The sequence below is a fragment of the Bos taurus genome, chromosome 1 (assembly GCF_002263795.3).
Source record: "Bos taurus isolate L1 Dominette 01449 registration number 42190680 breed Hereford chromosome 1, ARS-UCD2.0, whole genome shotgun sequence".
Classification (NCBI taxonomy): domain Eukaryota; kingdom Metazoa; phylum Chordata; class Mammalia; order Artiodactyla; family Bovidae; genus Bos; species Bos taurus.
In genome coordinates, this window is record NC_037328.1 from 143,178,517 (window position 1) to 143,205,489 (window position 26,973).

Sequence of the window (26,973 nt, forward strand, 5' to 3'; positions counted from 1 at the left end):
CATCCAACCATCTCATCCTCTGTCATCCCCTTCTCCTCCTGCCCTCAATCTTTCCCAGCATCAGGGCCTTTTCAAATGAGTTGGAGCCTCACATGACAGTAAGTAGTGAGGACACTCGGAAGAAAGGGGACCTGTGGGCACTATTGGTAGGAATATAGATTGGTGCAGCCACAGTGGAGAACAGTATGGAGGTTCCTTAGAAAACTGAAATAGAGCTACCGTGTGATCCAGCGATCCCACTCCTGGGCATGTATCTGAAGAAAACGAAAACACTGATTCAGATGTTCATAGCAGCACTATTTACAGTAGCGAAGATGTGGAAGCAGTCTAAGCATCCTTCAGCAGATGAGTAGGTAAAGAAGTGGTACATGTATACAATGGAATATTACTCAGCCATAAAGATTGAAAACTTGCCTTTTGAGACAATATGGGTGGACATGGGGGGTATTATGCTTAGTGAAATAAGAGGCAAATACTGCATGGTTCCCTTATATGTGGAATCTAAGAAATAAACTAGTGAATATAACAAAAGAGAAGCAGATTCACAGATACAGAGATCAAACTAGTAGTTACCAGCAGGGAGAGGGGAAAGGCAAACAGAGGTAGGGGATTAAGAGACACAAACTGCTAGGTGTAAAATGGGCAAGATAGGGACTTCCCTGTCTTCGCTAAGACTCTGCTCTCCTGATGCAGGGAGCCCAGGTTTAATCCCTGGCCTGGGAACAAGATCCCACGTGCTGCAACTAAGAGTTCGTGTGCCACTACTAAAGATCCCGAATCCTGCAACTGAGGCCTGGCACAGCCAAATAAGCAATAGATGAATATTTTTTTTTAATAAAGTAAGATTCAAGGATATCTTGCACAGCACAGGGAATATAGCCAATATTTTTAAGTAACTATAAATGGAGTATGATATTTTCCAAAAAGAAGTGAAGACACTGTTGTTTGAGTTTGAACATAATAGTAACTTACTTTTCTGTGCAATAGGGGAGGGCCTATCTGTGATCTGGGAGGGCCTGTAGCTGAGCAGCTTGGCAGAGGCCTTGACCAGAGCAGGCCCTTCCTCCCATGCCCAAGCAGCTCTGCTGGCGTGAACCCCGTGAATTCCGCTGCCCGCCCGCAGGTGCCAGTCAGTGTTACTGCCCAGGTGGAGGATCGTTCTGCTGCTGCCGCCTCAGTGCCGCGGGCTGGCCTGGACCTGGACTGCCCTTTCGCGCGGACAGCGCCACCTGCTGGCTGGTCTTCCTGGCTTTCTGGGTGTCCTGTGGCAGTGTCGGTCACCTTGGCACTCTTTACCCCTATTTTTTTTTTTTAATTGGAGGCTAATTACTTTACAATGTTGTGGTGGTTTTTGCCATACATTGACATGAATCAGCCATGGGTGTACATGTGTTCTCCATCCTGAACCCCCCTCCCACTTCCCTCCGCATCCCATCACTCTGGGTCATCCCAGTGTACTAACCCTGAGCACCCTGGCTCATGAATCGAACCTGGACTGGCGATCTGTTTCACATATGATAATATACATGTTTCAATGCTATTCTCTCAGATCATCCCACCCTCGCCTTCTCCCACAGAGTCCAAAAGACTGTTCTATACATCTGTGTCTTTCCCCATCTTTACTCAATGAAATGTTGGTCACATGGAGTTGCTTCGCCCACCCCCACCCCCCACTTCTTCCAGTTTCTTCCATTGTAGACAGTGCACGTATTTTCAAAACTCTTGACACAAATTTCAAAATTCTCTTTTAGAACAGTTGTACCCAATTAGGTCCCATATTGAAGGTTTAACCAGATTTGGTAGTGAGAAGGACTACACATCTATATATTCTGTTGATAAAATTTTGACTTGTCCCTGGTATTCATTGCGGGCATTCTGAAAGCCCCCGAAGTTGAAAGAGTGGAAGCGTGACCCCCACGACCTGGATCAGGCAGCAGTGGGCTTGGCTGCAGTGTGTTCCACCCCGCTGGTGGGTCATTGAAAGAGACCTTGGAGAATTGGCTTCCCGCCGAGACCGACGTGGCTGTGGCCTTGGTAGTGCCTGGAACTCTCTGGGGCCTCTGCTGTGTTTCGTCCGGGTCTGCTGTAGGGAGCATGGCAGACCTGCCCAGAAGCTGTGTCAGGGGGACACCAGTCAGTGAGTGGCTCAGGCCCCTCCCGGCTCCATCCCCTGAGGACCGGCTGGCTCCAGGAGTCCTTGGCTTGTCGCAGTCACCCCAGTCTCTGCCTCCAATTCACAGGGGTTCACCTGGCTGCCCCTTAGAGCCTCTCCACTCCCCCATTTTCAGAACACCCCTCTCGAGACCCCTAACACGATGACATCTGTGAAGACCCTGTGTCTAAGTAAGGCCTTGTGTGCAGGCCTGGGGTAGGACCTGGGCCCTCCTAGAGGACACGTCCGACCTCTGCATGTGCTGGCCACGCCATGATGGCTACCGGGCTTGTCCCTGTGGCCCAGCCTCACTTGTTCAGGTTCCCCTGTGGATGTTGAGAAGCGTCTCAAGCTTGCAATGTCTTGTCTCTTGCTCTCTCCCCCCAGGTCATAGAACCTGCTCCCCACGGTCGGCTCCACCTCGGGACATGCGGCTCTGCTTGGCCGGTTGCTCAGGTGAGAACCGTCAACTGTCCTGACCCTTCCCACACCCAGCCAGACCCTCTGCACAGCCTGTGCTCCCGAGGCTCTTGTGCATACACCCCCGCCCTCCTTGGCACCACAGTCATTCAGTCTGCCCTGCACACCATCAGAGGGCCTGTCCTGAGCTGAAGCCTGTGCCCTCCTGCTCACCTTCCCAGGACTTCCTGCCCCCCAGGAAGACCACCGTGTTCACCTGGACCGTGAGCCAGTGTGACCTGCTCTGTGCCCCACGGCGCACTGCCACACACCCCCCCCCCGCCCTGCTGTCCCTCTGCACACAGCACCACTGTCCTACTACCTGTGGGTGGCATGGGCAGCTGCCCCTGCCCCCGTCATCCTCTGTCCCCACCTGGTTCCCTCATCTCCTTTACCTGAGTGTGCACTGACAGGTGGATGACAGTGTCCACCTCTGCACTGCATGTGGATGTGAGCCGGTGCCTGGCGCCGCCCCTCCAAGCCCTCCTGTGTCTTTCCTGCCTAAGACTGGCCTCCTGGCAGGCTGTGTCACACGGCCCGGGGACCCGCCAGCTGTACGCTCGCCCTCTGTCATGTTACCCTGCCCAAGTCTCCGTGTGCTGCCTGGTGTCCCTCCTGTTTGTGGTCCTGGGAAAGCCCCAGGGCCCAGGACAGTGTCCTGCACGTGTAGACTTTACTAGCTGTTGCTCGGTGAGTGAGGAAGAGACCCAAATGCCTGCCAATGAGCTGACGCAGCCGGCCAGGCAGGTGCTAAGGTGTGATACCAGGCAGGTGCGGAGTGCTGCGTAGTGTTTGTCTTAGACCATAGTGAAGGGCGGTTTTTACTTTCCGTGTGGAAATAACGTATTTTAAAAGGTATATGGGCGCTATGGAGTAAGGGGACAGCAACGCTCTGACTTAGTGGCTGATGCTTCTCTGCTTTTGTTTTCCCAGACACCATTTGCGTTTGACTCAAGACGATCTGATGTTTTATAAGGAATTCATTCACCATGATGGCGACACAGACACTGAGCATAGACAGCTATCCAGATGGGCAACAAGTGAGTGCTGCACCCAGCCCCACACCCTGAGCAGCCCACCGACCTGGCGCTGGAGCACCAGCAGTGCCTGTGTGTTCACACACGTCTCCCTGCGGGCAGGTTCAATGTTAAACGCTCGATGCATTTATTCATCTTGGTGCCCTGAAGGATTAGCTGTAGAATTGTTCAAGTTGTTTCCTAAATAACACCAAGATTCAGTAATTGTGAGTCCCCTAAATCAGAGTTTCTTGGGAATTTACCTTTTTAATGTTAGTAAATGTCGGTTTTACAGAAAAGCTGGTTGTGGTGAGGATCGCAGACTCCTGTGTTGCCCGCTTGCTGGTCCGAGTGGAGCTGGACCACCTGCTTGGTTTCTGTCCCCGGACGTGGGCGGTGGAGGGGACTCATCTGATGACACACGGGTTCTGTCTGTACTTTTCCTATCCCTGCAGGAGGCAGTCACGATACCCGGCTCCCTGCTTGAGGGTTTAGGGAGCACCCAAGCCTGGGGCACCCCACCCACCTGTCACTCCCCATGTGGTGAGATTTGGAGGCTGTGCCCCTCCCTTTCCAAGTTAGATCTTTCCTTGATGGACAGTTTTGTGCCATTCTTGGGATGTTTCCCATTGCAGCAACTTTGTTGACTTTTTAAATTAAGTGTTTTTACTTCTCAGAGATAGGGAATTCTGTTTCAGGCTGCTGTCTTCACCAGAAGTCCTCTGCTGTTTCCAAGCGATCTTGTTTCTCAGAGGCACATCTAATGGTGTCCCTGTGGCGGCTTCTTGGGGCTCTGTGCCCTGGGGACCCTGGACCTTCACGTGTTCTCACCTCTGCTGCCCTGCAGCTGACCCCCGCCCTGAGGCAGTGAGTCCAGGGAGGGCTGGGCCCGTGCTTGTAATAGCTCCGCACCTCCCAGGATGTGGAAAACCGTTGTGAGTGTTCCTTCCAGTAAGCATTTGATTTTCTACAATATAGACCGACCACGTCTACTTAGACAGCCCTCTGAGGGCGAGCAGTTAGATTGCTCTTTTTTCACAATCATTTTTAAAAATCCTGAAATAAATCTTAAGCTTTTTAAAAAATAATCCTGTCAGACTTCTCTCCAGAAATACTGTGTTTGGGCTTTTTTAGTCAGTTGCTTTCGGTTTTGGTTTATTTTTTAAGAGAGAAACTATTCCCAAGTATGCCGTTTCATCCAGAGGCATCATGGAGTGACCTGCTGGCTCTGTTCTGTCGGAGAGACGAGAACAAAGCCCAAGCCAGGCTGCAGGGCTGTGGCCCCGAGCGCCAGGCTGCCCTCCTGGCAGGACTCAGGTTCTTCTATCGACTGAGGATGAGCCCCCCACCCAGGCTCCACCAAGAGTCTACCTCCTTGAGGGGCAAGGGGTAGCAGCTGGGGGCGGGGCAGGTAGATCCCAGACACCCCTGCCCTGAAGAAGCCAGGTTACCGATCTGCTCAGGGATAAGAGAAGTTAATGGAGTGATTTTGTTTTATTTGTAAATTGATTTCTTTTATGTTTAGGGATTTAAATATTCTTCATCTAAGTTCCAAATAGCACAGCCAGCCAAAGCAATTTCAATGATAATAGCTTTAAGACTTCCTCTTATGTTTAAAACTGTTTCTTTAAACACAGCTAGTCTTTGCTTTCTAGATGCAGTGACTTTCCTTAAAGTTTTATACCTTGTGTATTCCTGAGTTTAAGGCCTGGTAAGGGAGAATTCCAGCCCTGACACATATGGAGTGTCTTGGGCTTGAGTTGTTTTTGTGACAAGATAAGAGAGCGTGGACTGTTTGTTTATCCTTCTCCACCCACAGCATTACCCACTGTGAGGATGTTACAGCAAGGAGAGGTGGACGGGTCAGATCTCATGTGCACTGGTTCCCTTCAGAGGTTTTGAAAATAATAAGTGTTTCACACATCAGTCCTCTCAATTTATAAATGGTTTGGAAATCTGACCTTTTATTTTTTTTTTAGCCATTTAAAAGCATATTATTAGTACATTCGAAGGAGCTTTGCTGGTGATATTGCTTACCTACTGCTGCCAGTTATATAACCACCTGGCAGTTTGCCATTCCACTGCTTTGAGAATAGAATACTTAGCAGCAAGTTCCTTTGTTTTTAGTAACAAAAATACTCTCCCTCCTCTCACAGATGCAGGTAGTCACAGAGTTAAAAACGGAGCAAGACCCCAACTGCTCTGAACCAGATGTGGAAGGAGTGAGCCCTCCCCCAGTGGGGTCCCAGACGCCGATGGATGCAGACAAGCAGGCCATTTATAGGTAGCGGTGAGATGTGAAGTGTGTGGGTGTTCATTCAGAGGAGTGATGAGGATGGAGGCCTGTTAAACCGAAAGTGAGCTGTTGGATGGGCAGAGCAGTGGGCTGGAATGTAATAATGCTGGGGTGAAAGTTTTCTCAGGTTACCATGTTATTGCTAATATACTTTTTAAAAAAAAGTTTTGGAATATAAGTCTACATTTTAGTCAACCTTACAAAAAGCAGTCTTTAAGCCCAGCTGGTTGTACTAGAGATTTCTGCCACAAAGAAGGAAAAACAGCAAATCTACCCAGTTTCTCCCAGTAAACAGAAGACGGGGTGCTTCTGAGCTCACCTTATGAATGGAGAATCAACTCTGCTACCAAAGCCAGACAAAGACAATACAGAAAAAGAAAAGTGAAGACCAGTCAGTATGCTTCATGAACTTTGGCATAAAAATCATTAGTAAAATATTAACAAAATCAAGCAGCATGGAAAGAGAAGAATATTAGTGACCAGGTGGAGTTTATCCCAGGAAGCAAGACTGGTTCATCATTCAGACATCAACCAGTGAGCCATATGACATGATCATATCAAGTGATGCCCAGAAGCATTTGATGGAAGTCAACAGCCAGTTATAACTAAAACCCATCAGTGCAGCAGTCACAGAGGGGAGCTTTCTTAACCTGATGTAGGGAAACTACAAAAAAACCTATAGCTCACATCGTACTTAATGGTGGAAGATGGAATGTTTTCCCCAAGTCTGGGGACAAGGCAGAGGTGTCCACCCTGACTCCTGTTCATCTCTGTGACAGAAGTTTAGCCAGTTCAGTGAGGCAAGACAAAGAAAAGACATATCCAGTTAGAAAGGCAGAAATTAAATTGGCTTTATGCACAAATGACGTGATTGTCTATGTATAGAAAATCCCACCCCCCAAAAAAAATCCCCAAATTTACCAAAGAACTTCCAGAATGAAACAATTGAGTTTAATAAGGTCACAGGTTGCAACAGCAACACATAGAAACCAGTCCTATTTTTATACCAATAGTGTACAATTGAAAACTGAAGTTTAAAAGATAATACCGTTACGAGAGCTCCAAAAAATTTTTGGTGTAAATCTGACAAAACACATGCAGAAACTTTGTGCTGAAAACTGTAAACGCCCATGCAAGCAATCAGAGAAATCCTTAATAAAAGGGCATGCCGTGTTCATGGGTTGGAAGATTCAACATAGTAAAGATGTCCTAAAATTGATCTTTAGCTCTGCAGCAGTTCCAATGAAAATCTTAGCAAGATGTATTTATACATATAGACAAGTTGATTGTAAATTTTATATGGAAGTCAAAGAACTAGACCTGCTGAAACAATTTTGAGAAAGAAGAATGAAGTTGGAAGAATCTGTCTACTTGATTTTCTCAGTGGAGGAGAGGTAGACTCTCCAACAAATGGCGCTGGAGCAGCTGGACGCGACGAGCAGAGAGAAGACCCTTGCCCTAAGCTCACATCCGACACAAAAATCTACTCAAAATGGAATATGGATCTAATGTAAACTCTGGAGTTAGCAACTGGTGTTAACCATACAGTGGAATATTATGTGGCCAGAAAAAACAACGAGGTACTGACCGATAATATTGCAACACTGACAAGCCTTGAGAACATCATGCTAAGTGAAAGAAGTCAGACACTGAAGGTCGCATAATACATGACTCCATTTGTATAAAGTGTCTAGAACTGGCAAATCTGTAAGACAGCGGATTAGTGCTGACCTGGGGCTGGGGTTTGGTGGAGAAGGGAGAGTGACTACAAACAGCTACAGGGTTTCCTTGGGGGGGTGAACATATTATAAAATTGCCTATGGTGGTGGTTGCACAACTCTGTGAATATATGAAAATCCACTGAGTTATAAACTGTAAGTGGGTGAATTGTGTGGCATGTGAGTTATATCTCAGCAGAGCTCTTATATAAAACAGTGCGTATATACATACTAAAGTGTTTTCATGATAATGTAGAACACATATTTTAACATTTTTCCCCCAGGCATCCACTGTTTCCATTATTAGCTTTGTTGTTTGAAAAATGTGAACAGTCTACACAGGGCTCAGAAGGCACGACTTCTGCCAGTTTCGATGTGGACATTGAGAACTTTGTGAGGAAGCAGGAGAAGGAGGGAAAGCCCTTCTTCTGTGAAGATCCAGAAACTGACAATTTAGTAAGTGAAATTTGCGGTTTTCATTTTTATTTCTTCTAAATTTAACCTGTTCAATAAAATGTACATTTCTAATTAGAACTTTGGATTGTTTTTGGTTTTGCTGAAGAGGGGAATTTTCTATTTCTTGAGATCAGCCAGGTCTTGAGCATTCTCCGGTGACCCCTTCTGTAGTAATGCAGCCAGATGGCTTGAGCCTGTGACTTGAGTGGGCCAGGAGTTCAGTCCCTCCCGAGTGTTTGGGAAGGTCCTCTGGGATCGTCATGCCCCCTGCCTTGCTTCCCAGGCAGTGTGTCTGAGCCCAGCTTCAGCTCTCAGCTCTTCCCTCATTGTGGAGCCTGGCTTTGCTCTGGAGGCCAGCACTGGTGGTGGGTGAGACTGTGTGAAGACCTGGGGCTGAGCGGGCCAGGGCATGAGCACAGAGCAGGGGCCGGCTTAACAGAGCCTCTGGCGCCCCTCATGGCCTCCTTGGCCTTTCTGTCCGAGCCAGCCTGGCTCATGAGGGCGCCTTCCTCCCAGGTGCAGTGCTCCCAAGCTCTGGGTTCTCTGTGCTTTCTGAAGGCCGCGGAGAGTTCCTTGGGGTGACATCTCTGCGGTGCCCCAGGGGAGCGGTGCCCTCCAGCGCTGGCAGCTCTGGCAGCCTGTGTCTGGGACGTGTTCCTCCACTAGATCCTCCCTGGAGTCAGCCAGCTCTCAGACCACAGCCCGAAGGCCCTCATCAGCACGGAAGGCCTTTTGGAAAACTTCGCTGGATAAACTGCACTGGTCTTAGGTGTTGTTTTTAACTTCTCAGTATGTATTCACCCTTACAGCTAGATAGATTTTCTAGATGAGGTGTCTGACTTTGAGTCTGAGTCCTCATCTTGGAACCAACAGCACCCGCCCTCTGGGGATGAAGGCCATGTGCGCTCCCTGCCTCTGGCCCTCCATGTGCTGCCATCAGTGAGGAGGGAGCAGGAGTGCCAGTGTGGGCCAGGCTGGCAGGGACCGGGGCCCTCCTGCTGGATGCCCCACACAGGTCCAGCAGGGCTGGCACATGGTCACTCTTGGCATCAGCTGGCTGGCTGGCTCGTTCCTCGGAGATGCCTGAACCGCTGCCACCAAGGTCACGGGGATGGAGCTGAGTTTTAGGTTGTGGGTTCACAGGAAGTGGTGTTTGTGGTACTGCTTCATCACTAGTGTCCACGTTATGTACTACTGGGAGGCGAATTACTCCCAAATTTAGTGCCTTTGTATAATACTGAAGATTTTTTTAGGAAAACTGTAAGAGAGAATCTTTAGGATCTGGGGCTAATCTAGGGCCAGGCAGAGAGTTCTTAGACTTGACACCAAAAGCAGAATCCATTGCAAGCAGAGTTGGTAAGTTGAACTTCTTCAAAATTAAGAAGCGCCTGGGAGGTGGGCACAGGTTCCTCCTCGTTTACAGATGAAGGAACAGGAGCAGACTGAGGGTGAGTCACCAAGGGGACCGAGGTTGAGCCCGGCAGCTCCCAGCCTGCGCCTGCTGTCTCCCCCACCACGCTGAGCCTGACACCAAGCCGCGGGGCAGCTCTGATGTCTTCCTCTTCCTGGTCCTGGCAGCCCAGGCGGCCGTGTCTGTACAGGAGACTTGTGTGGTGATGATGGCCGCTTACCCTCGTGCTCCCTGGTTCTTGTCTGAAAGTTTCGATTTTCTTGCCTCTAGATGGTAAAAGCCATCCAGGTTCTGCGTATTCATCTTCTTGAGCTGGAAAAGGTTAATGAACTCTGCAAAGATTTCTGCAGTCGCTATATTGCTTGTCTAAAAACGAAGATGAACAGCGAGACTCTCCTGAGTGGGGAACCCGGCAGCCCATACTCCCCCGTCCAGTCCCAGGTATTTACGTCAGGGCTGCACGCCTGTTGGGGCACTGCGGTGTTGGCAGGGGTGAAGCGTATCCAAGGCCACTAGCCCTGTCAAGATCGGGGTGGGTGGGGGCTGTACTTGGCTGTCCTGCTCTGAGGAGCCCCCAGGTCTCCAAACATGGCCTGTGCTGGGAACACACACGGCCCCTCAGGCCAGAGAGACCTCCCGCCTGGGCTCCACGCCGTGAACCAAGTGGGCCTGACTGCGTCCTACCCCAGAGCCCAAGGTGGAGCACCAGTCATTTCTTTGTTTCTCTTTTTGTAAATGAATGTATTAAATTGTGGTAAAGCACACAACACAGAATTGACCACCTTGACCATTTTAGAGTGCACAGCTCGGGCGTTAAGCAGCCTCACAGGGTTCTGCAGCCATCCTCACCATCATCTCCAGAACGTGCCATCTTCCCAGCCTGAAGCCCCGTCCCCGTGAAACTGACCCCTCACCCTCCCCTCCCAGCCTGAAGCCCCGTCCCCTCCCAGCCTGAAGCCCCGTCCCCGTGAAACTGACTCCTCGCCGTCCCTGCCCAGCCTGAAGCCCCGTCCCCATGAAGCTGACCCCTCGCCCTCCCCGCCTGCAGCCCCTGGCCCCTCCATCCTGCTTTATGTCTCCAGGAACTTGAATGATCTAGGTGCCTTGTGTGGGGGCAGTCATGACGCGTGTTTCCTTCTGTGTATTTTACTTACCATAATGTCCTCTAGAGTTCATCCACGTTGAGGCACTGTTGTATTTAGCCACTGAAAGGGTGTGCTAACATTTCATTGTGGTTGTCTTTCGCATTAACCATCAGGGAGACAACAGCCATCTTTTCATATGCTGATTTCCATCTGTGTATCCTCTTTGGTAGAATGTCTACTCACGTCTTTTGCCTATTTTCCAACTGGATTTTTTAAAAATTGTTCACCTTTGAACGTTCTAGATCCAAGTCCTTCATTAGATATATTGTTTGCCAATATTTTCTCCAAGTCTGTAGCTTATCTTGCATCCTTTTAATAGGGTCTTTTGCAGAGCAAGCCTTTTAAATTTTGATAAAGTCCTATTTATTGAATCTCCTTTTATGAGTCACACTTTCAGTGCCAAGTCTAAAAACTCTTTGTCTAACCCTAGATTCCAAAGATTTTTTTCTCTTACTTTTTTTTTACTAAAAATTTTATATTTTACATTTAAACCTGTGACCCATTTTGAGGTCTGTTTTTATGCTGATGTTTGTCCATTCACTCCAGCGCCATTTGTTGAAAAGGCTGTACTTACTCCATGGAATTACCTGTGCATTATTGTCAAAACTTAGTCGGGTATATTAGTAGGGCCCATTTCTGTGTTCTCTGTTGTGTGTATCTAGACTGTCTAGTCTTGATTCCTGCTGCTATATGTGTCTCAAAACTGGGTAGGTCGATTTCTCCTAGTTTATTCTTTCTCAAAATTATTTTTGGTATTCTAGTTCCTTTGCCTTTCCTTATAAATTTTATAATTGTTGTTGTTCAATTGTTAAGTCGTGTCTGACTCTTTTCAACCCCATGGACTGCAGTATTCCAGGCTTCCCTGTTCTTCACTATCTCCTGGGGTTTGCTCAGACTCATGTCCATTGAATCGATGATGCCATCCAACCACCCCAGCCTCTGTCGCCCCCTTCTCCTCCTACCCTCAGTATTTCCCAACATCAGGGTCCTTTCTAGTTAGTTGACTCTTCCCATCAGGTGGCCAAAGTGTTGAAGCTTCAGCTTTAGTATCAGACCTTCCAGTGAGTGTTCAGCGTTGATTTCCTTTAAGATTGACTGGTTTGATCTCCTTGCCGTCCAAGGGACTCTCAAGAGTCCTCTCCAACACCACAGTTCAAAAGCTTCAATTCTTCAGTGTTCAGGTTTCTTTATGGTCCAACTCTCACATCCATATATGACTACTGGAAAAACCATAGCTTTGACTAGACAGAGCAAGTGTCTTTTAATTTTGTGGCTGTGGTCACCATCTGCAGTGATTTTGGAGCCCAGGAAAAGTCTGTCACTGCTTCCATTTTTCCCCCTTCTATTTGCCATTAAGTGATGGGACAGGAAGCCATGATCTTAGTTTTAGTTATCTTTTTTGGTACAGTCTGGCTAACTTTGGTATCAAATGAATTGGAGAGTATTCCCTCCTCTTCTGTTTTCTGGAAGAGATGTAGAACTGGTGTTAATTCTTCTTTAAATGCTTGACAGAATTCTCCAGTGACACTACCTAGACCTGGAGATTTCTTTTTGGGGAGTTTTAAAATTACTAATTCAGTTTCATTAGTTATAGGGCTATTCAGATTATCTGTTTCATGCTGCACTTTGCACTTTGCAGATGTCAAATTTATGTGTGTTGAGTTGTTTACAGTAGTATTCCTTTTTCATCTTTTGATGTCTTTAGGGTCTTTTTAGGCCCTGTTTCATTCCCAATATTGGTAATTTGTTTTTTCTGTCTCTCTCTTTTTTTTTTCTGTCAGTCTTACTAGGGATTTGTCAGTGTATTGATCTTTGCAAAGAACCAGCTCTTATCTCTGCTTTGTCTGTTTTTCTATTTTCAATTTCATTGTTTCTGTTTTCATCTTTATTGTTTCCTTCCTTCTGCTTGCTTTGGTCTCATTTGGCTCCTCTTTTTCTATGTTCCTGATGTGGGAGCTTAGATGACTGACTTAGATGGCTTTATATTTATGTAGCAAACTTGATGTAGACTGACCAGAGCTTTTATGTTCAAATCGATGCGATGGCACACAGAGGAATTATCTCTGAAGGATATCCACATAGGCTGTTCAACCCCTCAAATGTCTGGGTGCCTTCTCTGTGCCAAACCAGTGCTGGAAGCCAGGTGCAAAGAGCCTGTCCTCTGTCAACTCCCAGGGAAGCCATCACAGAAAATGGATAAATTAGCCCATTTGGATCTGACTTCAGATGAGTAGATCCTCCAGTGTGGTGTTACAGATATTTGCATGGCTCTTGCAGTCGGCCAGGTGCAGACCCAGCACCCCACACACCTGAACCCTGGGGGCTCTGATGTGTTCTGCGCAGTGGGAAGGGCAGGTACAGACTCTGCTGCCCCAGGGTGCGCCCCCACCCTCCACCCCCTGCCACAGCCCCAGCCTGTGGCATCGTCTTCTGAATAGTTCATCTTGTCCAGGAGGCTTTGATTCTTGGAAAACTCTGAGCTAAGTTGAATGGAAAAGGTGTGTCATGAGATCAGGTAATTTTTGTCTTCCTAATTATATCTCCAGGGCCATAGGATGTATTTAGTATGCTGATGAGGTGAAAGATAATCTTTGGAAGCTAAATTGAAAGTCCTGTCTCAGTATTGATCATCATATTTAACAGTCAGTTTTGCATCTCTTGGTTTCCAGATACGGATGTAGCACTTGCCTTGTGAAGACTTGTCATCTGATGATGCTCTTTGCTCGAGCATCTTTCCCTTATTAATGATGCCTTTATGCCACTTGCTGTGAAGTGTTAACCATGGGTTTTCTGATTTCTGATAACCTCTTCACTGTGTGTTTCTGACTTGCAGCAGATTCAAAGTGCCATCACAGGCACTCTTAGCCCCCAAGGAATCGTGGTGCCAGCATCCGCTTTGCAGCAGGGGAATGTCACCATGGCAACAGTGGCAGGTACGATGATAGAGAAAGAGACACTTTCCTTGAGCTTTTGCAGAAAAAAGTCCTTCATATTAGAATGAAGTAGCACATAACCAAGGTTTCTAATTAATGCCAGTTCCCAGTACAGGACCACCAGCATCTCTATCTCTTTGAATGTCTGGTTCTTGTTAATTCTCAGTAACAAATATATTATGCAAACTGTGTTTCCCTGTCAAAAAATATGGGAAGGAAAGGTTTTATGTAGAAGTTGAAAATACATAGCAAAACCACCTGAAATTTTTAAATAGCACAGTTTTCAGTTGTTCTCCTAGCAGCACCTGGAAAATCTTAAGTTGCTGAGTTTTCCAAATTTGCTGGCATATTGAGTGCAACACTTTCATGGCATCATCTTTTAGGATTTATCTTTTAGGAAATATCTCAGCTGGAATTCCGTAAGTCGTATTATTAATTGATGACAAGGAGTGAAAATGCAGTCTTAATGTTGGGATTACCTGTTCTTGATACACCAAGGAACTGTAGACTCTGTCCTCCTTCCTGTGATGGTTTTTAGTAGACGTTGCATATCAGAACCATCATGAAAAGGGCAAGCGCGCTGAAGGAGGGAGTGAAATTGATGCTGAACCCCCCACATAATCGCACAAAAGGAAACCTCCCCAGGAAGATGAAAGCACACTGGATGAAAGAAACAACTAGAGTAAAAAGAAATGTGATCTCAGACCTTTGCTTGAGTCCTTTAAGACGTGCCAGGAAATAGAGGCAAGCCAAGGAAGGGGCTCACGGACTCCCCACCTCCCCCAGCCACCCCCCACACTGTCTCATGAGGAGCCCTGGCTGCCCTCCGCCCCACCCTGGAAGTGACAGGTCCACTAGCAAGGTGCTGGTGACCGTCTGAAATGATTTTCAAGGCCCGTAAGCTACGACTTTATTCTTCCATGAGTACGTTGAGGCATGGTGTTCACTGTTGAGGCTTGGGGTGATTTAACTTCTCTTGTCCTTTCCAGGGGGTACAGTCTATCAGCCTGTCACAGTTGTCACTCCCCAAGGCCAAGTGGTGACACAGGCATTGTCGCCTGGCACCATCCGGATCCAGAACTCCCAGGTGCGTGGAAAGGGCTGGGCGGGGTGCGGGTGAGTGCGTGTTCACAGTGCAGGGGGTGGGTGGGGCACGTGTTCCCATTGTGGGGGCACAGGTGGAGCTGGGCTCAAGCTCTGCCCTCTGCGTGAAGGTCACTGTCCCAGACCTGCTTCCTCAGGTACTTCCCAGTTAATCTGAATGTCCATGTTGCCTGTCTTTTTCACTTTTCATCTGCCTTATTGTTGCAAAGTTCAGAGAAGCCTAAGGAGGAAAAGGTCGCCCAGGACCCCTCCCCACCACGTGGGCTGTGCAGCTGTCTCCACTGCTGGAGATTGGAGGCTGTGTAGACGCATCCTCCCCAGACCCCTGGAGGTTCACGGCAGACTGCAGGCTTCTAGCTAAGGGTGTGGGGCTGGGCTTGCAGTAGTGACGGTGCTAAAATGCTGTGGTGTGCCCACCTTGAAGTCCTCCCGCCCTCTCTGTGCCTTTGTGGTGAAATAAGGCCAGTCTCCTTTCTATTCTAGACACACACGCAGTTGTTTCCCGCCACCCCCCCCCCCCCCGCCCTCCACTTTGCTGGGTTTACATCAGAAGCAGTGTTTCTGTTATCAGTACTTATTTCAGACCATTGTTTACATTAGTTCTCTTTGGCCTGCACGGATGTCTTCTACATCCTTATTGGCCACTTTGAGGCCCAGCCCTAGGCATGTCAACGTTTTCCTAACTCAGAAGCAGGTATGAGAAGGCCTGGGCAAGGGGCCTGCTGGGCCCACGGGCCCACGACACGAGTGGCTGCCCAGGCCCAGCAGTGGGGAGGGTGGGGCTAGGCCCCTAGAGCCCTTCCTCCACCGCCCCGCCACGAGCCTGCTTTCCCTGAAGCTTTCCATTTACAGCGGCTCTGAACATAGAGCTGGCTTGCAGAGCATTTCCTAGCATCATAGCGAAGAATTAGAGGAAGCGCACTCTTAAATCACGTGCTTATTTGTTTTGTAGAGGTTCATTCGTGCTGTCAATTAAGGGAGAATATGAATTTTCCTCTGGTTTACCGAGCAGACGTGCAGAGTGTGGGTTGGGTCAGTGGAGCCCCTTCTAACATGCAGCATGGCTGACGAGCGAACCCCCTCTGCCCTAGTCCTGGCCAGCCCCACAGGCCCTCCCCCGCCCTTGTCCCCTCCCTGCCATGTCCCAGGTGTCTGCCACTTCCAGGGCATCAGGGCTAGGAGCAGAGAAATAAGCCCCGTGGGGTTTCTCACAGAAGAGTAAATAGAGTTGACGGGGGCCCTGGTGGGGTGTGCTGGGATTAACTATGCTGTCTAACGTTATTTTTAATTGTTTAAAAGCTTCAGTTACAGTTAAACCAAGATCTCAGCATCTTGCATCAAGATGACGGCTCATCTAAGAACAAGAGGGGGGTCCTGCCAAAGCACGCCACCAACGTGATGCGGTCCTGGCTCTTTCAGCACATTGGGGTGAGAACAGACGTGACTGCCCCGTTAGCACAGCTTCGAGATGCTTTCTTTCTGCTTATTGTCTAGGAAACATTGACTTACATGGGCTGGTAGGCCAGGTTGTAAGAATCGGTGTTTTACTGACTGCCCATAGTGCATAGACCATGAGACAGAAGTGGGACTACCCAGAATTGGAGGAAAGGCTTCAGGAAACGGAAATCAACCAGGGATACCACTAGTGAGAGGGAATCCCTGAGTTCAGCCGACATTAACAGTGCCTGAACCTGAGAGAACTGCCTGGGGAACGTACCTGGGGGAGGGGAGGCTGATTAGAGAAGCGGGCAGAGAAATGGTGCTCTCAGGCAAAACCTTGCAAAATAGTTATGTTTTATGTATGTTATGGGCTTCCCTGGTGGCTCAGACTGTAAAGAATGCCTGCAATGTGGGAGACCCAGGTTCGATCCCTGGATTAGGAAGATCCGCTGGAGAAGAAAATGGCAACCCACTCCAGTATTCCTGACTGGAGAATTCCATGGGCAGAGTTACAGTCCATGGGGGTCACAAAGAGTCAGACACGACTGAGCAATTAACACTTTCAACACTTTATGTATGTTGGATTTGAAAGGGAGGTGGGGAGTTGAGCTTGTGGGCAGAGTGATTGGCAGATGGGCTATTGACTGTGAAGCAGAGCTTGGTCTGTTGATTTCACAGGAAGACTCGCTCATGACCCACCCAAGCTGCAGTCCTCACACCCCTGACTCAGGAGAGGGGGTGACCCCGAGTAGTTTTCAGGGATGACAGTGGTCTAGCTGCTGGGTCGGGAAGGACAGGCTGACCTTTGGGGGTGGGGGTAGGTGGAAGGGGGTGGGGGTAGGAAAGTGCTCACCCACTAAGTTACAGCCTGTCCAGGTGGAGGAATGGGGCAGGGGGGCTTGTGGGCAGATGCGGAGGCTGCCTCTGGCATCCAGAGGGGCGGGAGGCCAGGAAGGCTGGCAGGAAGCCCCTCTCCACCAGGCATTTCCGTCCACGAGGTTTTCCTTCCACGGTCCTGCCCGGGGCTGCTCCTGAGCTGAGCCGGTGGGCCCAGACCTGCCCCTCGGCATCACGACAGTCATCACCCCTGCAGCCTCATCCTCACTGCCCCCGCCTCCTTGCCTCTGCCCAGTGCGCCTTGGTGCCCTCAGGTCTCTACAGTCCGCCTCACCCCCCAGAGGTGCCCGCCGCCTGGGCTAAGGCCAAGGTTGTTCCTCGGTGTCTTCTTTGTCCTCCCTTGACTGAGAGCCCCAAGGCCAGCGCCGGATTGTCGCCTTGTGTCCCCCTGGGGCTTGGCCCTGGTCCCTGCTAAGCCTCTTTCCTCTGCCTGGGTCAGGCTCTGCGCCCTGGGCCCCGGTGGGAGGGCGCAGCTCACGCACTCGTGTGGAAGGAGAACACTGCTGTTTGCTGCAGTACAGCCTCATGGGGAAGTTGGTCTTAGAAAGAGTCTGAAGGAAATGGAGATTTCATGGCTGAGTGTCACAGTGATGTTCATTATAATAATGGGGAATGAGGTGGTGTGTGAATCAGGACCCATAGATTTGATGGAAGGTTGTGCAGCTAGTTAACACGGTGAATGAGGGCCCAAAGCACCAGAAGCTTAGGTACCTGGTGAGAAAGCAGATCGAACGTGTTTCTAATACACTGTGGTTATTAGAGCTGGTGAGTACGTCTGTAATGTAGTGATTGGACTATTACACACAGAATGGAATTGGGTTTTTTCCTATTGTTTCCTTTAATGTATTAATCATTTCTAAAATAGACCTTGCTCATAGGTTCATTTTAAAACGCCAATTTTTTTCCCGTGTAAACATTTTCTATGTCTTCTTTCCCTCATTGCCTGTAAATATTATCCTCCCTTTGTGGTTTTTCCTCACACTCTAGGCAGAAGTTGTTACTTTTTTTTTTCCTGGTTTGTGTACTTGCTTCCTGTCACCTTTTTATTTTATGAGCTTTTTAGAGGACAAGAATGATATTTCTGTTCCCAGAAGCTCTCAGTTGGCTCCGTGTGTGCTCCTGTGGAATGAAAGTGAGTTACTATCAGTCAGTGTGAGGCATGGAGCGCTGCTGAGATGAATCTGCTGCTGTTCTGTTGTCCCCAGGATACACAGTTACTTTTCCAACACAGGATGCTCACTTAAGAACTGAAACACACTCCCACCTCCTTCTTTGTTGGCGCTGTCCACTCTCTGAGGTCCTGGTTGGTGGAAAATGAGGGACTTGAGTGCATGTAGGTTTTAGAGTAGGTGTCTCTGTGGTCCCCCATGCGGGCAATAGTCACCTCTGGACATGTTATTCCTGTAGATAGAAATTACCTTCCTTTGGTGCTTCTGTGAATTTTGATACAAGCATATCACACTTCTCAGATGTCGTGATTTTTGCGAGTTGAAGGTTTGTGGCAGCTCAGTGTGAATCAGATCTGTTGGTGCTGTTCCTGACAGCATGTGGTCACTCTGTGTCTCTGGATCATGTTTTGGTCATTCTCGCAATATTTACTTCAAACTCTTTCATCATTATTATATTTGTTATGATGGTCTGTGCTCAATCATTTTTGATGTGACTGTTGTGAAAAGGCAATGGCACCCCACTCCAATACTCTTGCCTGGAAAATCCCATGGATGGAGGAGCCTGGTAGGCTGCAGTCCATGGGGTCGCTAAGAGTCGGACACAACTGAGCGACTTCACTTTCACTTTTTCACTTTCATGCATTGGAGAAGGAAATGGCAACCCACTCCAGTGTTCTTGCCTGGAGAATCCCAGGGACAAGGGAGCCTGGTGGGCTGATGTCTATGGGGTCGCACAGAGTCGGACATGACTGAAGTGACTAAGCAGTTGTGAAAAGATCATGACTCGCTGACGAATCAGATGATGGTTAGTGATTTTTAGCAATAAAGTTTCTTCTAATTAAGGTGTGTACTTTTTTTTGGACAAAAATGCTTATTACACACTTACTGGACTACAGTATAGTGTAAACACAACTTATATACATTTTTGGAAGCAGAACAATTTGTGGCCCACTGTATTGCAATGCTCGATTTAATGAGGTAGTGTGGAACTGAACCTGCAGTATTTCCTAGGTGTGTCTGTATTTACTTCTGGTTTAATTCTGTTTTTTCTAAGTGACGTATCTCAGTCATCCATGAAAGAAAGAGGAAATAGCAGACACCCCTTCCCCAGCCCCGAGCTGAGCTCTCTGCCGACAGCGCTCTTTAGCCTAGCAGACGCTGTTAGGTGACTGCAGTTTATCCCGGTCCACTTCATGCTCACAGTTCCCGTGACAGAACGTGTCACCTGGACGTGATGGCCTGGGGCAATCTGTCCGGGCCTCTTCTGCCGCCTCCTGTTCCACCAGCCCAGGATGGGGAGGGTGTGCCCTGCCCTGCTTGGGTTCCTCGTCTGTGAGTGTGCAGAATCAGTGGATTCCTATGTAGGATGTACACAGGTGATCACATTATCTGTTGTGCTGTGGGTCAAAACACAGCCATTTATCTGCTTTAAATGGATACAGTTTATGGTTCTGAAATGACAGCTGTGAAGCTGATAGAAGAACCGTAGGTTGTATCGGGGGCTTAGAACAGCACCTGGCAGAGCCCCCGGAGTCCCTCCACTTCCAGTGCTCTTACCTTCATCTCTTACCTTCCCCGCGGCCTTTGAGCCAGACTCCCGTCTGGACGACAGCTCTGCCTGGGCTTCTACCAGCTGTGCAGCCCCTGTGTTCTTGGGCAGCTGGGAAAAAGGCTTCATTCTGTTTTAGGCATTTCTGGAAACAAATATAAGACTAAAGTTAAGTTTTAGCTAAAAGCACTGTTCATACCAGTTTTTACTAACAATTATTTGTGTGCTTCTGTTTCACCAGGATGGTCTTGAATTCCTTTTTAAAAACTAAAGTTCACGGTGACACTCCTTTTTATTTTCAGCATCCATACCCGACAGAAGATGAGAAAAAACAGATTGCTGCTCAGACAAACTTGACACTACTCCAAGTTAACAACTGGTAAGACGCGCCCACTTTCTGAGACTCTGCTGTCAACAGCACACCTGGAAATCCTGACACCAGTGAATAGTACAGTCTGGGTGAATTACACAAGCATTCCTCTGTTATCAGAGTCTGGGATTGGCGGCAGGACACTTAAGCATAAATCGCACACACTTTCACCTAAGTTTTGTGACCGATGCCCAAGGACTTTTCACTATGATGTATTCGCTCAATCAGAAACGCGTTTCTCCAGGGCCTCCCCCCACCCCCCTTAAACCATGATGTTTTGTGGACGAGTTTCCATGGGCCATGAACAGCCGAGGTGAGTTCACCTGATCACTGGTAGCCCCCACCCCCCGCTTTTGAGACCCTGTATCCTTTGTTCAGCAGTGATGTGGGGAGGCAGCCCCCGAGCTGGCTGGCCACAGTGGCCCTGTCCCAGCAGGCCTAAGGGGTCCTGAGAAGGAAACGTGTACTTTCTACAGGAAGCACCCTGTTGTGGCTCTGGCGTCACGCGTCACTGTGGACACTTGGATCCTGACCGCGTCCCCTTAAATTAGAGGCGCTGACGTCACTAAGTGGCGGTGGGCTCTGAACGTGCGCTTGCATTGCGCTTTTAGTCATTGGCCTCTTTTTTTTACTATTTTACTCATCAGTCAGACGTAGGAAATGATTTCAGCTTAATAGCATTGGCATGCGTAAAAGAAGACACAGCTTCTACCACTTATTAACATTGCTGTATTTTCATTTTAACTGTTAAAATTTAAATTTGAAGATCAGGTAGATTCCAGTGTAAACAATAAAAATGTTCCATTTTGCGCAGTTATACATGCGGGAGGTACGCTTTGGCACTGTACTAAGTACTTCTCCTATCTTGCCTTTGAGCTATTATTTTTGACTTAAGTGGCAACTATAAGTCATGGTGTTGGATTATTTCCTGTTGGATCTTTTAAACAGAGCGTTAACAAGAGTTGAAAGTCTTTGAGTGTTTCGTTGCTGTGAGTTTTGAGTCTTTCTCTGTCATAGTCTCCACTTCATGGCATCCCATTTAGAAACTGTGTTTTGGTTCAGTGACTGACGGATGGGTGACGGACAGAGGACAGAGCGATGTCTCTGGATGTGCTGATGGTTGGCGGCTTGTCAGCCTCTTCACCTGTGGGCCCCTGCTGTTCCTAACTTGCTCCTCTGTGCTATTAGCAGAATTGTCTTTTCTAGAAGGTTTGACCTCAGCTTTTCATTTTAAAATTAATAACAATTTGATACATGTCTTTTATAAATTCTAAAATTTCTAAAGTCTTCTAGTGGCTATTTTTTACCTTTTATGACTTTCCTTTTATATTTGCAAAAATTGTATTTTGGAGTGAATTTGGACACACCCATCATTAGCTCACGCCTGTGCCTTGTAGAAGCTTTGACGGAGAAGGACGGACAGACGTAGAGATGGCAGCAGGCTCCTCTCCCAGGTCATGCTGGGGTCTGTGGTGTGCTGAGGGGCTGTTGTGACCCTTCAGTCCGGCTCACACTCAGCCGCAGGGACCAGCGAGAGTCTCTGAACGGAGCTCTGTAGTGTCTGCCTGTTCATATCTATTATTAGAATATGTCCTTGGGCAATTGGAGATTTTTTGAATCTTAGTATTTCACAATTAGACAGCCTCAGAGCCGGACATCTGTCCACACTCAGGGCCTAACTGGGTGGGCGCTCAGAGATGCACCACCTGCGGGCCTCGGGTCGGAGGCTGCAGGGTGCCTGGTTCTGCTGCTCTACCCTGCCACTTCCTTAGAGAAGGGCATGTCACATCCACAGTTTGAACAGCATCCTCTGTGTCATCGTGATACCCAGTTCACAGAGGTGGATAAATCAGAGTGGAGAAAAGACGCTGTGGGGCAGTCTGTCTTTATTCAAGTGAATTACTCTAAAAACAGCCCTACTCTCTGGAAGTTTAGATGAGATGCCTGGCGTTACTCTTAAGCACTTCTTACAGCAGGGAATACGTGGTCACATTCATGTGGTTTGTGAAGCACCTGGCCTGTCATTGAGGCCACAGGGCCTTGGAAAGGCCATTTTGACGAGTATTTCCTTCACGCAGGTTCATCAACGCAAGAAGACGAATCCTACAGCCGATGTTGGATTCTAGTTGCTCAGAAACTCCAAAAACAAAGAAAAAGACTGCTCAGAACAGACCCGTCCAGAGGTTTTGGCCTGACTCCATTGCCTCGGGAGCAGCACAGCCAGCTGCCAGTGAGCTGACTGTGTCTGAAGGTGGGCACCGGGCTGGGCGACCCTGTCCTGCTGGTGCGGGTGAGGTGGTAAACCAGGGGCAAGCAGCAGTCTTGCTGCGTCTGACCGTGGGGACAGTGCTGGTCCAGGTGCCCGTCAGCAGTACAGGTGTGCCCAGGAGAGCGGAGTGCGTGGCCAGACGCCCAAGGCCGCTCCTGTCTCTCTCTGCCCCTCCTGCTTCAGTGCAGGGTGTGTGTGTGTGTCATGCGCCCACTGCCTGGTATTTCACCCTGTGTCCCCCCAGGCTTCATCCAGCTGTGCGATTTCCTGGCGCAGAGCCTTCACGGCCTAGCATCTCTAGTCCGCGTCCCGCTCACGGGTACCTGGTGGTTCCCACTCCCCGCTGTTGGGCTGGAGCACAGGAGCATGTGTCTCGGGTGTCCACTTTCCCTCGCAGACTGGCCTGCCATCCTCTGACCTCAGTCCCCCCACCCCTGCCTGTCCTCTGAGGCCTCTCCCCTGTGTCCTGGGTCCCTTCTCCTCTGTGTGACGCTTGCTTTCCACCCCAGGCGTCTGTCCCCTTTACCATCCTGACCCTCAGACCCTCTCTAAACAGAGAGCTTAGCTTTGCAGGGTCTGGGACGATCCTAGTAGGGACATTCCTTAAATCCCTGTGGATGGTCCCAGAAACACAGCCAGGGGAAGCCAGGCTGCGCAGCCCAGCGGGCTGAACCCCGATGGCACGGTGACGCCGCTTTGTGCCACAGGGGCCGTCGTGACCATCACCGCGCCCGTGAGCATGAACGTGGACAGCCTGCAGTCCCTGTCATCGGACGGGGCCACGCTGGCGGTGCAGCAGGTGATGATGGCCGAGCAGAGCGAGGACGACTCCGTGGACAGCACGGGGGACGGCGGGGCGGCGCTGGCGCCCGGCCACCTGGGCGGGCTGGTCCTGGAGAACAGCGACTCCCTGCAGTAGGGCCCGGCCGCCGGCGCCCCTTTTTATAGTTTGCACAGCAAACATTTTACACAGTTTTATTTCTAATATGTTTTATATGTAGGCATAGAAGAGTGCACTTTTGTATTTCATAGTAAGCTTCCAGGGCGTCTTTGCCGGTGCAGCGACTTCTTTCCAGGTGTGTGTGCGTGTGTGTGCACGTGTGTGTGTGTGCGTGTGTGCGTGAGTTTTTAAGGAAATTCTTTAAAGGTTTAACGCTAAAAATGTGATGAATGACAAACACCTCCGCCCCCCAACGAGCCCCTGATTAGGTTAAGGACTAGTGCTTCCATTTTCTGAGCGATTACGCAGTTTTAATTTTGTTCTGTGGGTAAGGCAGGCCTCAGGGGGCTGGTTCACTTGTCAGCCCCGGGATTAGGAAGAAGCCTCTGCACCTGGAGACCGCCCGTGCGAGGCGGGTGACAGCACAATAAACCGCGTGTGACCTGTGGTGGATGTTTGGCGACTCAGATGTGGTTCCGTTCTCATGTTCCGTGAGCCTGTGTCATTTGCTATATATGAAAAGAAACTCCTATTTTTACCTTGCTGGAATTATTGGATAAAAAGCTATTTTTATAAATTCCGTATGAATTGGATTATGACTATGTCAAGGGTAAATTCTAGAGGAGAAACAGTACACACTTATTGACTGTCTCAATTTGGAATGTTCTGAATTGGCCAAATTTGATGAACCTGCCCCCAGTTAGCTAGTATTCTGGTTCTCTGCTCTCCCAGGGTATTAATTCACATTTTCTACTATAAAAGAAACATCTATTTAATGAAATTTTGATATCTTCAAATTTTAGTCAATATGTTGCTCAGATTGCAATTTACACTTTATCTAAACGTGCGTCTCAAGGTATTTGCTAAGTAGGGCTTAGCTAAGTTAAGTGGTAGCCGGTGGTCAGTTAAAAGCTTTTGCTGACTGTTTCCGTCTGATTTAAGTCTGACCACGGTTGAGTGGTGATGTGCCGTGTTAGCTGGGCGTTGTCTTAGGAGCTTTCGGTCAGCGTATGTTATGCATAGAACGTGTGTCATAAACTACTATAAAGTGTCCATCCTGTTGGCTCAGAGCAGGCAAAGAGCAGACCCTTGGCTTTGTTACACGATTAGTGCATGTCCACTGCAGGATGGACAGGAACCGGCAGGGCCTGGGGGTGGGGTGCCAGCGGCTCGTCATCACTCGGTCGGTGGTTCTTCCTCTGACTTGATCACATCACATCTGGATAACGGTGGGACTTCGGCTCCTGGTGACCAGATGGACCACAGAGCAGTCTGGGTTTGTTTCTCTGGGTTTGGATTTGCATCTGCCAGTTTACTTTCAAGTGAGGCTTTTTCTCAGAGAGGAAGCAGGACCTGGTTTCACAGAAGACGTCTCTGCGTCACCATCAGTGGGACACCGGAAGCCCTGAAGGACAGTCTAATGGTCATCAGCTCCTGAAAAGCAGCGACAGTAGTTGGCTGTGGACCAAGGCTATCCAGAAGTGCTCTGAGCAAGTGCAGATTTTTTTTCTGGAACTGACTTTTTCTTCCCAAATTATTAATAATTAAAGTTAGTCATAGGAGAGTACTTCCTGGATAACTTAGAAGGAAGCAAGAAATACAGAGGAATTTCTTTTAAAATATTTCAGGAGATTTAAAAGAAAAACTTGACTCTCTTTTGGGGGAGAGAATAACATTTTTAAGCAGCTATTGTGTTCCTTTTAAACAATTTTATATATTTTAAGTCACATCTTTTAAACTACAGCAGTTTGAAAAATTGTTTTAAGTCCAACAAAGTTAGGATTTAAGACTAGAGCCTGTGGAAGCTGGCCAGCCACCTTCTCCCTCCCTCGCCTCCCTCTGTCCCTCTGACCTCAGGTTCAGGTTGGTGGTCACTCCTGGTCAGTTTCCCCAAGCAGAAATCCTGTTCCCTGGAGCCGGGGTACAGGGCTCGGGCTGCACAGGCTGCAGCAGCGTGGACATGGGGCCACATCAGGGCCATGTTGGGGTCTGGCAGTCGGTGCCTGGGGTCGCAGTCCCTGCTCCCTGCAGCTGGAGTCTGCATCCTGGTCGCTACATTCAGAGGACTAGGATAAAGATCATTCGAGAGGGGGCATTTCAAGCTCTTCCCATGAGTAACTAATGGGATCTTAACCCAACAGGCAGACTGTTTTGGTTCATAAGCCACTGTCTGGGGCATTGGTAGTTAGCTGGCACCTAATAAAGACCCATTTTCCAGCCCCTGGGATTTTAAGAGCATCTGTGAGAGCACAACCCTGCTGAGCTCTCATCTTAAAGGAATTTGCTCTTGTTAAATTCTTTTCCCTGAAGGATGGTTTTGACTGTGTCTTGCAACCCAGGTTGAACGTGTCGAGTTACCTGCTGTTCAGCTCTTGAGTGGGTAGCAGATGGCTGGGCCATGTCCAGCCACACTCCAGCTGCTGCAGTAATGCAGCTTTCGTGTTTTGATTCCAGAAATAAAACAGTGTAAGTGTTTGTCCAGCGTGCAATGTACGGTGGGCCACAGCCCCAGCTCGCTCAAAGACCACAGGGCCCTGATGCTGGAGCCACTGTGGCCCGAGTCCCAGAGTCTTCTCCACATAACCTGCCCACGACCTGACCTGACTCTGACTGGGGCGATAAAGTGGGGGAGCACCTTTTCTTTTAGACAAGCTCAGACATCCCGGGAAAGTGAGAACGGCCCGCCTCTGGTAGTTAGGGACAGAAAAAAAACCCCGCCACCCTCCCCTAATTTAGTTCTGTCTGGTCTGTGAACTGACAATCTTTAAATGTGAATGCTGTAACAATGTTTTCTTGGATTGTTGTCTTTGAAAGGGATTTTTGTGAAGCAACTGATTTATCAAAGCAAAAAAATTAAAAACAGAAACATGCTTCATGGACGTTTTATTTTCTAAAACTCATGTCACCACAGATGCTTTTCCATTTTAAGGACATTCAACATTCAGATGTTGACATGTTTGCTGGTGACACTTGGGGTTTGTCGTGACCCCCACAGATTCTAAAAAATCAGGATTGCACCACCCTGGAGCACTCAGGCCCATTTGCATCTTCAAGAATGTTTTCTAAGTTTCTTGAGGTAGTCACTGGTTTTCCAGGAAAAAAAAAAATGGAAAGCTTCAGTTTGTTTTTTATTGTAGTTCACCGTAAATCTAATTATTCTGATAGTAATGAGAAGAAAATAATTCATCAGTAAGGTATTACCTTTTGTAGTTCATAATGTGAAATTTCCTGCCAGAAAATTTCCAGTTGCGCTGAAGAGTCCATTAAACCACTGTCAGAGAGTTTTAGCTGCCAAACTGTTTATACGTAGAGGCTAACGTTTGTACGTAGAGGCTTAAGTCTGCAGACTAAAGTATTGTTTTTAAGTGCATGTAAAATTGTGGACTTGGCTGGAGTGAGGAATGACCGTGGTGAAGTGTGTTGTTTTAAGACACACTTCTCATGGGTTTGGCAGAAGACAGTCACCCTGTTCTGTCTCCAACTCCTTCAGGTCAGAGGCGAGAGGGTGGGCGTGAAATTTTACCCAGTGAGACCTTGGCCCAGCCTTCAGCCCCTAAGTGCTTCCTTCATATCAAGAAGAAGTTGGTTTACAAGATTTAGTGTAGCTCAAAGTAATACTTGACTAATAATATTCTCTAAAAAGAAAAAT

General features: G+C 48.4%; 1 protein-coding gene across 5 annotated transcripts in view; it reads left to right on the plus strand.

Annotated features, from left to right (window-relative positions):
- Nucleotides 1–26,194, plus strand: part of PKNOX1 (PBX/knotted 1 homeobox 1) — a 44,436-nt gene extending 18,242 nt beyond the window's left edge. For 3 of the 5 annotated variants that reach the window (XM_024990140.2, XM_024990142.2, XM_059885187.1), the window contains exons 3-13: nucleotides 2,540–2,608; nucleotides 3,545–3,651; nucleotides 5,784–5,911; nucleotides 7,926–8,097; nucleotides 9,779–9,949; nucleotides 13,487–13,586; nucleotides 14,576–14,673; nucleotides 15,990–16,118; nucleotides 20,048–20,124; nucleotides 22,194–22,366; nucleotides 23,092–26,194. In XM_024990140.2, the coding sequence (XP_024845908.1) occupies nucleotides 3,601–3,651; nucleotides 5,784–5,911; nucleotides 7,926–8,097; nucleotides 9,779–9,949; nucleotides 13,487–13,586; nucleotides 14,576–14,673; nucleotides 15,990–16,118; nucleotides 20,048–20,124; nucleotides 22,194–22,366; nucleotides 23,092–23,303 (1,311 nt within the window). In that variant the 5' untranslated portion in view covers nucleotides 2,540–2,608; nucleotides 3,545–3,600 and the 3' untranslated portion in view covers nucleotides 23,304–26,194. The remainder of the gene's footprint in view (nucleotides 1–2,539; nucleotides 2,609–3,544; nucleotides 3,652–5,783; nucleotides 5,912–7,925; nucleotides 8,098–9,778; nucleotides 9,950–13,486; nucleotides 13,587–14,575; nucleotides 14,674–15,989; nucleotides 16,119–20,047; nucleotides 20,125–22,193; nucleotides 22,367–23,091) is intronic. The other 2 variants (NM_001046350.1, XM_024990146.2) reach the window with 2 other exon arrangements.
- The last annotated feature ends 779 nt before the right edge of the window (nucleotides 26,195–26,973 follow it).